Below are 16,119 nucleotides of genomic sequence, written 5' to 3'. Positions count from 1 at the left end.
TACATATATATCCTCTAACTGGATTGTCTCACTCCAAGCAGGAATATTGTTAATAATCACTTTAAAATCACTGGATATTAATAAAAAAGTGAGCATTAGTAAATTAGCTAAAACATTAGATAGTAAGCAGCTAACTAAAAACAGAGATTTTTCTTCTATAACGAATGTCCAAAAAAAGGGAACATTAAAAGAAAAACAAGACTCAAATCAAAAACAATGGACATTGTTGGTACAGAATGAATAAAAAGTTAAGTACTTTGCTAAATCTGGTAAACTATGATCACTGAATCCCCTTCATCTACAAACTTAGTAGAAGATGGGGCTGACATTAGGGAAGCCACATAGTAAATAAGGACCAAAAGCTCATGAAGTTAAGGAAGAAGAAAGAGCTGGACTTGAGATCAAAGAATTATAGCTTGAAGCCAAACCCAATCAGGGGAAAAACCTCAAAGCCACTAAAGGAGAAAAAAAAAAAAAAAAAAATGCTTTGTAGAATAAAAAGGGTAAATTGTAAGATGGCACTGATTTCCATAATTCAAAGATAATTCTCTGAACATTTTCTTTGATGATGGTAATTTTACCCATTCCATTCAGTTTAGAAAGACTTTATTTTCAGTCCCATGATATTCATGTGTGTCTGTGGTTTTCTGAAACTCATTAAAACATAAAGACAAAAAAATTTTAAAGGGTACATGATGCTATCATGTGGGTAGCATTTTTGTACTTTGTCTCATTATAGGATACAATACCATTAATACTAAATAGGAATGTTGTCAGTAGGAATAATAACAATACCATTTATATAGCACTTTAAAATTTGCAAAATACTTCAAAAATATTTTATTCTCACAACAAGAAGATAGGTGATATTACTATTCCCATTTTATAGATGAGGCAATTAAGACAAACAGAAGCCAAGGGATTTGACCCAGATCACAAAGTTATTGTCTGAGATAATGTTGTGCTGCTGATAAAGGTTTAGTGATTAGGGAGCAGAGAATGAGTTCAAAATGCACTTTGAAGTTTAATCTTGATTTACATTTTCTCTATCACTTTAAGCCTCAACAATAAACAAAGAAATAAAAAAAAGAGCTAATTTATAGTGTTTACCAATTTCTGAGAGGTAAATGGTGACAACAAATCAGCAAAGTGAGATGGCTTTAATACACCACTGGTCTAAGGTCATTTGAATTCAGGTTTTCCTGACTGTACATCTAGCACTCTCACTTTATCTACTACACCATCTCATTCACAATTTCACACTAGCATTTCTTCAAATTGCCTTTTTGGAAAAAGAATAATTACTTGCATTACAATGCTATCATTTATTTGTTTGACCCAAAATTAATAATTTGTGTGAGCTCATGTTCTATTCTAAGTGGAGGAGTTAACCCAGGTATGTATGAATTCTTATCAAAAGTGACATCTTCTTTAGCAAATTATCTACTGAGCCCTGGAGAATCCTTCAAAAAAAAAAAAAAAAACCCAACTAACCAGATCAAATTTTATTGGCAATGTGATGTTGGAATTAGGCAAAAATTTGAGTGAATATGGAGAAATGTGAGAGGAAAATAGAATCAATAGTAGTCATGAATTAATGACTACAAATTACACAAAATAGGTAAAATTAAATTAGATGAATAAAATTGAACATCCATCCTAGTCTTATCATAAACTTACTTTGTTACTCCCAACAAACTAACTCCTTTGCTTCACTTCTCACATGTTCCTAAAGTAAAACACTATCACTATATTAGCATTATTATCTATTTAAGAGATGTGATTATTGGACAACATTTCATATTCATTAAAATAGTACAAGTATGCTTTTTTTTCCTCATTTGAAAGAATGGCCGGCAGTAAGAGAAAAACAAACAGAATGTGTTAAGGAATTAATTCCATTTAAGCTACAAAAAGAAATGGCATGTAATCTCCTCCCAGATGGTGAAGCAATAAGATGCCAAGAGACATGCGCCCAAATGCCCTCAACCCACTCTCCCAAACTCAAATGAGATAGAGATAAGAGAAAGAAAGGGAGGGAAGCAAAAGGAGGAGAGAGGGAGGGAAAGATTATAATCTGCACTATTATTTCCTAAAACCAGGGATTCTTAATTATATGTCAAAGGAATGTATGAGGAAACTTGTCCAAAGGACAAGAAACCAGAAGAGTAAAACTGATGTCTTAGACACATAGCTTCCTCTTTGGCTTATTTTATTTTATTTTGATACCTAATCTATTTGAGAAGGTATTTACAACAGATGCCTTCTCTTATTCTCTTAACACTCCAAAATCAGGATTCTAACCTCAGCATTCAACTGAAAATGTTCTCTCCAATTGATCTAACTGCCAAATCCAATGGCCTTTTCTAAATCCTTATCTTTCTGGACCTCTCTAAAGCCTTTGGATATTCTCTTCTCTGTTCTCTTGGTTCTTCTGCTACTATTACCTGTATGACCACTTCTCAGGCTCTTTGTTGTATCTTCACCCTCATCCAGTTCACTAACCCTGGGGGACTGCTGAGGACTTATTCTGGGTCCTCTATATTATTTTGCTTGATGATCTCATCAGTTCCTCTGCGTTGAATTATCTCTACACTGATGATTCTCAGATATTATCTGGCTCTAGCTCCACATTTGAGCTTATTAGATATCTCAAACTAGATATCCTCTAGACTCATCACATTCAAAACTGAACTCATTATTACCTCCCTCCCTTCCCAAAACCCTCCTCTTCCTAATTTCCCTAAAAATTAGCCATGGGCAGTATTACCAGACACCCAGTTATTCCAACTCACAAACTACATGTCATCCTGGACTCCTCATTTCACCCCACCCCCATATCTAATCTGTTGCTAAGTCCTCTCATTTCTATCTTTGAAAAATCTCTCTTAAATATGCCCTCTTCTTCCCCCCCCCGCTCCTCCACTAACCCCAATGCTGCTACCATTGTGGGATAGATGCTCATCAACTCATGCCTCTGCTATTCCAATAGCCTGCTGGCTAGTTTCCCTCCCTCTGGTCTCTCCCACATAGTCTATCTTCCACTCAGCTTTTAAATTGAGCTTTCTAAAGATCAAGGATAACTAAGTCAAAAATACACAGACAGACACACACACACACCTGCCACACTCCCTCTCACCTCCAAATAGAAAATCTTGTTTAACTTATAAAGTCCTTAATAATCTGCCCTTTCCTTACCTTTCAGTTTTTCCCTCCTCATCTCTGCCTCCTGGCTTTCTTTAAGCTTCAGTTAAAAGCCCCACTTTCTGCAAAGAAGTCTTTCCCACTATCCTTTTGCCGTCCTCTGTTGATTATCTCCACTGATCCTGTATTTATCTTATTTGTACAGTTGCATGTTTTCTTCCCTACTAGACTCCTTGAAGAGCAGGGGCTGTCTTTCACCTTTCTTGTATACCCAGTGTTTAGTACAGTCAGTGCCTGGCACAGAGAGGCACCTAATAAATGCTAGTTTTCCGACTGACTGAACAGAAATTTATAAGATCAAAAGCCATTCCCCAACATCGAGAAGTAAGTAATCAAAGGATATGAACAAACATTTCTCAAGAATGAAATTGAAAAGTATAAACATATTAAAGAATACTCCCAATCACTAATAATAAAATACATATCATATCAAACAACCCTGAGATTTTATCTCATGTGCAATAAATTGCAAAGATGACAAAAAAAATTAAAAAGTATAGTCAATCATAAGGGAAGATAGACACATTGAGATAGGCACATTAAGACATTGTTGGTAAAGCTGTGACTTGGTACAACTACAACTAGAAAGTAATTTGGAATTATGGAAATACTGAAGAGAAAATATCCAAACCCAGAAATTCTACTGCAAGGTATAAATGCTAAGGAGGTTACTGAAAAAAGAAAATACACCTGAGTATTTATAGCAGCACTTTTTGTAGCAGATGCCCACTTACTGAAGAATGGCTAAACTAAATGTGGTACATGTGGTAATAGAATATTGATATGCTATATTTCAAATTGATACAGACAATGATCAATACAAACAAGTATTAAAGATCTATATGAACAAATACAAAGTAAAGTAAGCAGAGCCAAAAAAAACAACATACATAATGACTACAATAACAAGAAATTAATTAAAAGTAAACGTTGCAGAACTGCAAAGAACAAGTTTGGGTCCTAAAGAAGAGAAATGGTTCCCCAACAATCTTCTGCAGGAGTAGGAGGTTTCAGGTGTGGGGCATTGCATTCTGTCAGAATTTTTTTGTTTGATCATTGAGTTTGCCAACTATTTTTCCCTTCTCTTTTTTCTTAAAAAAAACTATTATAAAATATTGTTCATGATAATTGTGGAAATATGCATAGAATACACGTTTAACTTGTGCAATTGCATTTGCTATTTAGGAGGGGATAGAAGAAAGGAAGGGAAAAATTTGGAATACAAGGTTTTACAAGAGTCAATGTTGAAAATTATCCATACACATGTTTTGGAAAAAAAAAAACTAGGACATCAAAATAATTGCTCACTCTCAAAGAAAAGGAGAATGATTCAGAGGGAAATTTATTTAATGTAAAAACAAAAAAATATCAATAACTTATTTTTTTAATTAAAGCTTTTCATTTTCAAAATATATATATATATATATATATATATGGATAATTTTCAACATTCACCCTTACATAATCTTGTGTTCTAAATGTTTTCCCTCCTTTCCCCTCTCATTCCCTCCCATAGAAGGCAAGTAATCTAATATATGTTAAACACATGCAATTCTTCCACACATATTTCCACAAATGTCATGCTACACAAGAAAAATCTGAACAAAAAGGAAAAAAAATGAGAAAGAAAACAAAACACAAGCAAATAACAACAAAAAGTGTGAAAATACTATGTTGTAATCCACACTCAGTTCCCACAGTCCTCTCTCTGGGTGCAAATGGCTCTCTTCATCATAAGACTATTGGAACTAGCATGAATCATCTCATTGTTGAAGAAAGCCACATCTATGAGAATTGATCATCATATAATCTGGCTGTTGCTATATTTAATCTCCTGGTTCTGCTCATTTCACTTGGCATCTGTTCACATATGTCTCTCCAGGCCTCTCTGAAATCACCCCACTGATCATTTCTTATAGAACAATAATATTCCATAATATTCATATAGCATGATTTTTCAGCCATTCTCCAACTAATGGACATCCATTCAAATAACTTTTTTTTTTACTTTTTTATTACTTTTTGCTGAGGCAATTGGGATTAAGTGACTTGCCCAGGGTCACACAGCTAGGAAGTGTTAAGTGTCTGAGGTCAAATTTGAACGCAGGTCCTCCTGACTTCAGGACTGGGGCTCTATCCACTGTGCCACCTAGCTGCCCCAAATAATTTATTTTTTAAAAAGGTCAACAATCTGCACATATTGGAGTCACCATTTCATTTGTAATCTCTTTTTCTTTGTATACAGAAATGAATGTTCCTGGTTAACAATCTTTGTTAAATTCAGAATAAGAAAAACTTCAAATAAAAAAAAAAAAAAACCCTCCACTCAATGATAAAACAAACCACTGCCCAAATTACCATCTATATAAGCAAAGAGGCACTAGGTATGCTACATAATCCACTCTCTCAAACACTTCATCCCACCCCCAATTCAAATACTAGAGGAATATATCGGCATTTGTGAAAGAATATCTGCTGTACAAAAACAAATATAAATTAATTCTTAAATAGAAGGTAAAGAAAATGCAACATTTGGGAAGTAAAAAAAAAAAAATTATTTAGGCAACAAATTCAGCAATAAACATATCTATATATTACATTAGTGCAAAAAATGTGTGTGTGCTCATATGCCACATAGCCAAATCAACATGCCATTCCCCTTATTAAGTATAGCCACACTTTGGAAATGTGTCCTAGTTACTGTCAAATGGAGGTCAACCCATTTCTAAACCCTTCATGGTATATATTGCCAGGTCCAGTGACACTGAAAAATTTAGTTTCAATTAAAAATTTGCACATAAACTTTCTGACATTACTTTAAAGAAAGTATTAAGAAAACAAAAATTAATAAGAACAAAAAAAGTGTCAAAATTTGTGAGGTCAAGATTTATTTAGAAGCTTATTATCCCTAACAAAGTCAAATGATCAGTTCTCCTTTTTTATGCCATAAAGGAACAAAAAAGTTCAAGTAGATGCCATTTGAAGGTTTCCCTTTCCCTTACTTTGTCATGTATACTTCTGAGAACTGAGGTTTTTTTGTTTGTTTTTTATCTGTGAAGTAGAAGAATAATGTTGTGTCAAAGAAAAAAGGGACCAATAGTTTTAAGATACATTCCCCATGAGGGAGCTACAATTGCAGACTTTTCTAGTTACTTTCTTCTTATTTTTCATTTGTTTCAGTGGTGTCTGACTCTGTGACCTCATTTAGGATATTCTTAGCAAAGAGTGGTTTGCCATTTCTTCCTCATTTTAAAGATGAGGAAACTGAAGCAAACAAGTTTAAATGACTTGTCCAAGGTCACAGAACATCTGAGGCTACATTGAACTCAGGTCTTCCTGACTCCAGAACTAGATTTCTATCCACTGTACCACCTATCTGCCCCTACTTTCTCATTACTATTATACATTGAAAAAAAAATTTCACATTTCTATTTAATTCTACCACAACAATTCTATGGTGTACATTTGCCTTTCAACATCTCAACATATCAGTCATTTAGGTACAAAATTTGATTTTTTTTTTTTTTTTTTTTTTTAGAGTTGGAAAAGCTTTTAAGATTTTATTCTAACCCACTAAAGATTGATGTTAAGTGAAATAACTAATGGCCTAAGACGCAAACCAGTTTATACTCCTAAGTAGTAACTTTAGATCTGTATAAGTTACTAAAATACTTGCACATAATCCCACCATTCCAATTTCTGTTTACTTTAATAATAATTTTTAAAATTATTTTTTAATTTAATTAATTTAATTAAAATTTTAATAATTTATTTATTTAATGTAATTAATTTAAATAATTTAATTCAAAAACTAATTTAATAATATTAATATTTAATATTTTTATTTATAATAATTTATTATATATTATATTACAATATATTATATATATAATAATAATAATAATTTTAAAAATAAATTTTTTCATGTGGCTTCAAAATTTCTACACTCTTTTCAATGCTTTAGAATTGTTTTAAAGGCAAACAAATTGTACAGAATTACCAAATAATATTGTTCTGCCACCTCTTTTCCCCCGGTGTAGACTCAAGAACACTTAAACCACTCCCTCCAAGAGACATTCCAAATTTAGAGTTGTATAATTCTGGGCCACAAAGGCCCAAACTGGAAGCAAAAGCTATTGTGCCTAGACTGCCAAAGAAATGAAAAAATCCATTGAGAACACCAGTATCAAAAAGCTGAAAAGACTATCACTAATGGGAGAGAGGAAGGGATGGAAAGAAGAGAAAAGGAAACGAAAGGAAAGAAAGGAGGAAGAAAATACGATTTGAAGAAAGGTCATTTCTTTGGGAGATCTAAGCTATTTGATTTAGTGTTAAAGCAAGTTGTCACTTTGTTCCTCTTCCTGGCAAAGAGTTCAAAATTCTGCCTCCCTGTCATCTTGACCCAGTTTTTTTTTTTTTTTGACAAACCTCAGGAAAGTTAAAATAATTCAGATTTTCAAAACTAAGTTGCTGTCTATATTTTTAAAGCCTGAAAAACCTACATTTTGAACTCCAGTAAAACTGTATTTGATGAAAAAAAAAAAAAAAAAAAAAAACTAAGTTGCTGGCAGGGTGGTCTTTGAAGACTGAAGCCAATGGCATTAGCAGAAAATGCTTCCTTTTTATTTTTTTAAGTTTTTAAAGATTCATTCACAATCCCCCCAAAGTGTATTTAACAAAAAAAAAAAAAAAAAAAAAAAAAAACCTTAGCCTTTAACTCAAAAGTACTTAATTTGAGGATTTATGAACTTCTTTCACATTTAACTGTATTTCAATATTATTAGTTCTCTTTGCAGTCCTATTTTATTTTATGCATTTAAAAACATTCTGAGAAGGGGTTTATAGATTGCCAAAAGATTCGTGAAACACACACACACACACACACACACACACACACACACACACACACACACACACACACCTTTGCCTAAACCATTTAAGTGTTTCGTTTTCCCTTGCTGTGACCATTTTTCTCGTTAGGGGATGTGCCTGTTACTAGGTGCAGTTTCTCTGGAAGCTTTCCCTCCCCTATCAGGGATCCAAAACACAGGGGAAATATTAGCTCATGCCCAATTTTAAGGAGAACCAAACAAACAAACAAACAAACAAACAAATCAACAACTCTATCCTGACTCTCACAGAAAATATGAATTAGTCCCGGTCAGGTGCTCGATGCTGCACAGCACACCCAAACTTAATACAGCAAAGCTGCAGAAGAGCAACTTTTTTTCCCCAATTGTAACTTTCCTCCTTCTCATTTAACATCAACAATGGCTTCTTCTCCCTGCTGATCTGAAAACGAATTGGATCTGTGGGAAGGCGTCCCATTCTCCGGGTGCCCAGGAGGCTGGAAATCGCGAAATCACTGGGGGGGGAGCAGGGAGTGAGGGGTGCGAAAGATGCGACCCGTAAAAGTGGAGCTCGGGGCGAGAGGTGCCATTATCCGCCCGCAAACTCCCCGGGGTGCCGTCGCTCGGGCCCCACGCACGCGCCCCCCCCCCCTCCCTCCGCCCGCCCGCACCCGGAGCGCTCACCGAGCCGCTGCCCCCCAGCTTCGCGCTGATCCTCTTCACCAGCATAATGCGGCTACTTTTCTTTCTGCAGATGCCGCCTCCTATCTCCTCCTCCGCCGAAGCCGCGGGTACCGCCGCCGCCGCCGCCCGCTCTTCCTTCTCCGGCGGCAGCTCGGGACTCATACTGGTCCCATTTCCCAGCCGGCTGGGAGGGATGGCGAGGCAAGCAAGAGAACGGAGAGGAGGGGCTGCGGCCGGAGTGGATTCCGCTCCCGCCCCGGGACCCTCTCGAGCTGGCAGCGGCCTCCTCCTCCCGCCGGCGCTCGTTCCGTCATCTGCCTCGCTAGGGCCAGCCGCGCTCGCGCTGAGCTCGCCCGGCCGCCGCGGCGGAGGCGCCAGCGGCGGAGCGCAGAAAGAGGCAGACAGCCGAGCCGACCGCTGCAACTGGCTGGGGCCGGGGGAGGGGCGCGGGCTCCTCGGCGCACGCGCAGTATCACGCGCGCGTTACCCGGAGGCGACCGCAGAGCGAAGCTAGCGCAAACCAGACGAACCTCGCTGGGGCAGCCTCGGGGATCACCCTGCGCTCCCAGAGAGACGAGCTAGAAGCCCATGACCCCGCAGCAAAATCCGGGCCACCGCTTCCTCAAACTTTACACGCCTCCGGAAACGCGTCACCGCATCCGCTTACGGCCAAATCGAACACGCCCCTCCAGCCACTCCAGTCTCTCCTTTTCAATCTCCCTCCCTAAACTAAGGGGAGGAGCGAGGGCTGGCTCGTGGAGGAGGTGGGAGGGGCAAAGAAGGCCTAGGGTTACTGCAGCTTAGCCTGGGAATTCTAGTCCTGGGGAATAACACTTGTACAGCGAAGTATAATAAAATCAGGAGGACCCGAGTTCAAATCTGCCCTCAGACACTTACCATTTCCAAACTGTGTGACCCTGGGCAAGTCACTTAACCCCAATTTTCTCAGCAATAAAATAAAATAAAAAATAAATGCAATTCCATCTGCTTTGAAATAAAAAGGCACCCAAATCACTGTGGATCTCAGAGACTGATCAACAATGGGTCCCTGGAGCATGTGCAGAACTGTTTGTGGCAGCCTTTTTCTTTGTGGCAAGAAACCGGAAATTTGAATGGATGTCCACCAGTTAAAGAATGGTTGAATAAGTTATGGTATATGAATGTTATGGATTATTGTTCTGTAAGAAATGATCCCAAAGATAATTTTAGAAAGGCCTGGAGACTTAAATGATCTGGTGCTGTTGTGCCACAGTTTTCCTTTTATTATTCTGCCTCAGTTTCCTGAATTGTTCTGACTCAATTCCCCTGGTGGTAACCCCCCTCCCCTCCTGACTATTAGGACTGATATAATTTAGCATTGGCTATTCTAAGGTTATAAACTGTAAGTCTCAGATAAGGGAGAGTTCAGACATCCTGGCTCTTAAATTCTTCTAAATTATCAAGAATTTATAGTCCTACCCCAATCTGTCAGAACCAAATTGATGGGCCGTTCCTGAAAATTCCCACCATTTTCCAGTGTTTGGACTCCATCCCTTGCCTTTGTCTCCCCTGATCAAGTGGAGTCATATATAATTCATTAGAATCTCATATTCAATGCTGGATTCTTTGAGATGAAAGTCCACTTCCGCCCGGGAGGCAGAATGGATTCTGCTCTGCCTCCAAACTATAGCTCCCTCTCAGAAACCCAAATAAAACATTAAAACTCTCTAATCTCTGTCTTGCCTCAGTTTCTCCAGCATTACAATGCTAAATGAAATGAGCAGAACCAGATCATTGTACATGACAACGTCAATATTATACTGATGAACATGATTCTTTCCAACAGCGAGATGATTGATGCCAGTTCCAATGATCTTGTGATGAAGAGACCGTGTACACCCAGAGAGAGTTCTGTAGGAACTGAATGTGGATCACAACATAATATTCTCACACTTTTTGTTGCTGTTCATTTGCATTTTGTTTTCTTACTCATTTACTTTTTTTTTATCTGATTTCTCTTGTGCAGCAAGAGAATTGTATAAATATGTTTATACATATTGGATTTAACATATATTTTATTATGTTTAACATATATTGAATTGCTTGTCATCTAGGAAAGGGGGAAGGGAAGGAGGAGAATATTTGAAACACAAGGCTATTCAAGGGTTAATGTTGTCAAATTATCCCTGAATATGTTTTGGAAATAAAAAGCTTTAGGGGAAAAAATAAAAAATAAAAAAATTTTAAAAATTAAAAAAACAATAGGTCCCTGGTGTGGTCAACATTTTAGCCCTGATTGGCTCAAAGTGAAGTTACTGTTTTGGCCAGAAACCCTGAGGATCTTCTTCCCTCCCAGCTTGATTTTTTTTCTTCTTGGTTTCTTTGGGGTTTTTTCTTTTTTTGACTAGGTAAAAGAGGCCATATCTCTACCTCATTTCCTAACTAGCTTTAAAAACTTGTCCTTTTTAAGCTAAGGTCTTCTAGTGGTTCAGTTTGAGGACATATCCATTCAGTGATTAAGACTAGATAGAAATTGAGGCAAAGAATAGCATTTGGATGTTGCCACGATCTCCCACTGCATGCAGAGCCATCACCAGTCATCCTAATCTATATCTTGACAGTGAACCCAGATGGCTCCAGAGGAAGAAGTGAAGCTTCTTAATGACTTTGCACAGCCCACCCTCACTTAAATGCAATTCACTTGCATGTCAAAGCATTGCTTCTCAGATGTCACGATCCTCTTTGAGAATAAAGAACAAATAGCGACTTAGTTTCAAAATCAGTGATATGGAGCATCCTTTCCTGAAGTTATTGATTGATTGCAATTTATTTTTGAGAACTATGTGTGCATATCTTTGGACTACTTCTGTATTGGGGCATGAACTTTTATCTGTTTATGGTCTATATAGTTTAGATATTAAACCCTAATCAAAAATATTTATACAGATATTTGATACAGATACAATTATTTCTCTTTTTATTGTAGATGTTTTAATTCTGTTTGTGCAAATGATTTTCTGTCATATAATCAAAAATAATCTGTTTTATTCTTTGATTGCCTCCATCTCTTGTTTGGTTAAGAATATATCCATTCCTTAAAACTGTATAGATGACATGCTTCTCTTGTTATTTTTCTTTTTGAATTTATTGTGGAATATGTTATAAGATGTTGGTCTTTTTTTTATGATTGTTATTTTTTTTTTTATTTAATAACCTTTTATTTACAGGATATATGCATGGGTGACTTTACAGCATTAACAATTGCCAAACCTCTTGTTCCAATTTTTCACCTCTTACCTCCCCACCCCCTCCCCTAGATGGCAGGATGACCAGTAGATGTTAAATATATTAAAATATAAATTAGATACACAATAAGTATACATGACCAAAACGTTATTTTGCTGTACAAAAAGAATCAGACTCTGAAATATTGTACAATTAGCCTGTGAAGGAAATCAAAAATGCAGGTGGGCATAAATATAGGGATTGGGAATTCAATGTAATGGTTTTTAGTCATCTCCCAGAGTTTCTTTTTCTGGGCATAGCTAGTTCAGTTCATTACTGCTCCATTAGAAATGATTTGGTTGATCTCGTTGCTGAGGATGGCCTGATCCATCAGAACTGGTCATCATCTAGTATTGTTGTTGAAGTATATAATGATCTCCTGGTCCTGCTCATTTCACTCAGCATCAGTTCATGTAAGTCTCTCCAGGCCTTTCTGAAATTATCCTGTTGGTCATTTCTTACAGAACAGTAATATTCCATAATAAGATGTTGGTCTTAGCCTCATGTCACTGTTCTCCACAGTTCTTATCAAATAGAAAATTCTTTCCTAATGTGAGGTCTTCAATGATGGATGTAATTAGCAAAGGAATTGATAAAATTAATCCCTGAGGCAGGCCCCGAGAAAGCACTAATAGAGTTCACTTTAGCTCCATGGTCCCATCCTCCCATGGTCTCCATAGAGAAGGTCCTCCAGAATGAAATCCAAGTTATGTCAAACCTTTGAGCCCCATCCTTTGTAGAGGTCTCACTTTGCCATACCCTGTCAAAAATCCCACTCATGTCTGTAAGATTAAATTTTCCCTATAAAATCTACTTATGGGCCTTCCCATGCCTGCTGCCTTCCTTTAAGTCAATCCAGCACAGCACTCTGCCTCATGGGATCTTTCTCCTTATCCCTTCCCCATTCCACATGGTATCTCTTTTAACTCCACTATGCTTCTCAATATCACTTCTCCTTATAGTTAACTCTTTTAGGGTGCTAAGTTCCTTTCAGGATTTAGCCTGCTAAGGGCATGCCCCAACCTCATGGGGTGCTCCCTTTCTACTGGGGAATTGTGAGTTACATTGAGCAACTTGTCTTATGTTCTCCCACTCTATTTCATATTTATCATTCTATTGTTTCCATTCATTTTGTCTATTGTATCCCTTCATTCTGTCTGTAACCTCCTCCCTAAATTCCCTTTTGCCAAAGAGAATAGCGGTTGTGAATTCTTCACATGACCAAACCCCAACTTTTCATGCCTACCATCATCCATATCATTTTGGTGCTGAAAACCCAGCACTTTTCCATCTCTTTCTGTGTCCTTGATGCTGAGTACTCTCAACTTTAATCTATGATTATGTGAATGATTCTTGATGCCTCTATCCCTAATCTTCTCTACTGTTAGAAATATGCCACAAAGATAAAAATGATTCAAAAGTGTATTAAGTAAGTTGGTTTATTTATGGTTCTTACCAAAAGCAGATGATCTGTCCAAGAGCAGATCTTTGCTTATAGACAGGGAAATGAGCTTTCTCTTTCCTAGGACAAGGTCCTTCCCCCCTAGCCCCATTGGCTGAGAATGATGAAGTTAACAGATTTCCTGTCCTCCCATTGTTGTTCTCCCATGACATGTTCCCCCTCCCTCATCATACAACCCATGTTCAAAAATAGCAGAAAATTCCTCCTTTGGAGAGAAGTTAATATTAATTAGCTCCTTAAATATGTTCACTTAGTGTTTACAGTTACCTTTCACCCACTTTTTGTTTTGGATTATTCAGTTCAAAAGCTCAATATCTTGTTTTGTACAACTCAGCCGATTGGACTTTTCTCTAAGTCTTTGTCTCTACACGTAAATACAATTCTAAATGTTCTCAAAACCTTCCTCCCTTGACCACCCTACCCTGATCCCATGCCATCTGCTCTGTATCCCTTTCACAACTTGTCTCTGTATCTTCTGTGCCATTTGCCCCTACAATCTCTGTGTCTTATTGAAATGAGATAAAGCCTCACTTCCAACAGCCATTGTGGTCTTTCTGTCAAGTACCCAAAGAGTTCTGAGTGCCTGCTCCCATATCATAATTTCTTATATTATCATTTCATCAATAAATATAGAAAAAAAAAGACTGAAAAAGTTTAACACTTTTTTGCTTAAAAAAAAAAACCCTATAAAGTATAACTTAAGTAGCTGGAGTATTATTTAGTGGCATAACTAGAGCTGTGCCAATATAATAAAAATGACAATATTATCCAAATTAATTTATACTTTTAACACTTTGCCAATTAAATTAGCAACAGAATGTTTTAGAGAACTTGACATAATAATAAAATTCACTTAGAAAAACAAAAATTCTAGAATTGATGTGAATTCTAAAACAGCTTATTCTCAGGAATAAACAAGCCCAACTTATTCCTATTATCAATCATAATCAGGTCAATTTTTCCAAACTGTCCTGTTAACACAGAATGATGTGAAAGCAAAATCCATTTTTAATCCTTCCAGCCAGTCTCCAACTCTGTGTCTGTCTTGATTAGCAAATTGATTGCTTGCTGTCTAGGAGGAAGAGGTAGCAAAGAAGAGAGGGAGAAAAATTTGGAGCACAAGGTTTTGCAAGGGTGAATATTGAAAACTATCTTTGCATGTATTTTTTAAAATAAAGCTATTACTCTCTTGTCCTGCCAGTCAAGATGCCAAAAGGGAAGAATGCCAAGGAGAAGAAGATGGCTCTAGCCCCTGCTGTTGTAAAGAAGCAAGAGGCCAAGAAAGTGGTCAATCCTTTATTTGAGAAGCAGCCCAAGAACTCTGGCATTGGTCAGGACATCCAGCCCAAAAGGGAACTTACTCAATTTGTCAATGGCCTCGAATACATCAGACTTCAGCATCAAAGGTCTACCCTTTACAAATGTTTGAAAGTGCTACCAGCAATCAACTAGTTCACCCAGGCTTTAGATCATCAGACAGCTACTCAAGTGCTTAAACTGGTTCACAAGTACAGACCTAAGACAAGGCAAGAAAAGAACCAAAGGCTGCTGGCTAGGGCTGAACAAAAAGCTGCAGGCAAAGATGTCCCTACTAAGACATTGTATTATCAAAGGTAAAACCAGACTGGGTCACTTAGTTCACCAAAAGACTTGCACAAGCATTGCCTTCACACAGGTGAACCCTGAAGATAAAGGAACCCTAGATAAGCTAGTTGAAGTCATCAAAACCAATTACAATGACAGCTATGATGAGATCCATCATCACTGAGGTGGCAATGTCCTAGGTCCAAAATCAGCGGCTCATATTGCCAAGCTGGAAAAGGCAAAAGTTAAGGAACTTGCAACCAAATTGTGTTAAATGTATGTTTGATTTTCCCTACATAAAAATAAAAATATAAACAAAGTTAAAAAATAAAAAAGAAGTAAAGCCAAAGGAAAGTAGCACTTCCAGACCTCAAACTATAGCTAAAAAAAAAAAAAAAAAAAGCTGTAGTATTAAAACCAAGTATAGGCTAAAGAATAAAGAGATAGGGTAATAAAAATGACTGAACAAGAAGATTAAGAAATAAAACAACTCAATAATTCATCATTTGATGAAGTAGAAAACAAATTACCTGGGGACAAAACTTCTTATTTAATAAAAAACTAACAGGAAAACTGAAAAGTCATCTGAAATTAAAATTTCAAGACTATTTAAAAGAAGATATTAGATCAACACTTTGTACCAAATTCCACAATACATTCTAAATGGATATGTGCCTTTCCTATTAAAGATTATATACCAAAAAATTATAAAGGAAACATATAACATATATAGCCATGGATAGCAAGAGAGAGAGAGGCAATAGTAAAAGATAAAATAATTAGCCTGATTATTCAAAACTGAAAAGTCTCTACAGAGACAGCATTAAATGCATCAAGGATAAAAAAAATTTTGTTCAATGAAAAAAACACTTTATAAAAAATATCTCTGAAAAAGATTGCTTTCCAAGATATACAAACAATGGAGAGAGAGAGAGAGAGAGAGAGAGAGAGAGAGAGAGAGAGAGAGAATCATGATACCTCCTAATAGAGAGTTAATGGCCCGAGGGCCATATGAAACATGTATTTTTTGAACATGACCAATAGATACATGGTCAAAAACTATGAAAAAAC

At 36.8% G+C, this 16,119-nt stretch overlaps 1 protein-coding gene and 1 pseudogene across 1 annotated transcript in view; one reads left to right on the top strand and one right to left on the bottom strand.

The window, feature by feature from the left end:
• Positions 1–8,918, bottom strand: part of MFSD14B (major facilitator superfamily domain containing 14B) — a 72,147-nt gene extending 63,229 nt beyond the window's left edge. Inside the window, exon 1 of the mRNA XM_031937641.1 lies at positions 8,739–8,918. Within this exon, the coding sequence (XP_031793501.1) occupies positions 8,739–8,900 (162 nt within the window). The 5' untranslated portion in view covers positions 8,901–8,918. The remainder of the gene's footprint in view (positions 1–8,738) is intronic.
• A 5,740-nt stretch (positions 8,919–14,658) lies between these two features.
• Positions 14,659–15,358, top strand: LOC111719311 (annotated as a pseudogene).
• Positions 15,359–16,119: the final 761 nt, after the last annotated feature.

The sequence above is a fragment of the Sarcophilus harrisii genome, chromosome 1 (genome assembly GCF_902635505.1).
Source record: "Sarcophilus harrisii chromosome 1, mSarHar1.11, whole genome shotgun sequence".
In the NCBI taxonomy this organism is placed as follows: domain Eukaryota; kingdom Metazoa; phylum Chordata; class Mammalia; order Dasyuromorphia; family Dasyuridae; genus Sarcophilus; species Sarcophilus harrisii.
The sequence above is the reverse complement of the archived record's forward strand: the minus strand, read 5'-3'. Positions and strand labels throughout refer to the sequence as shown.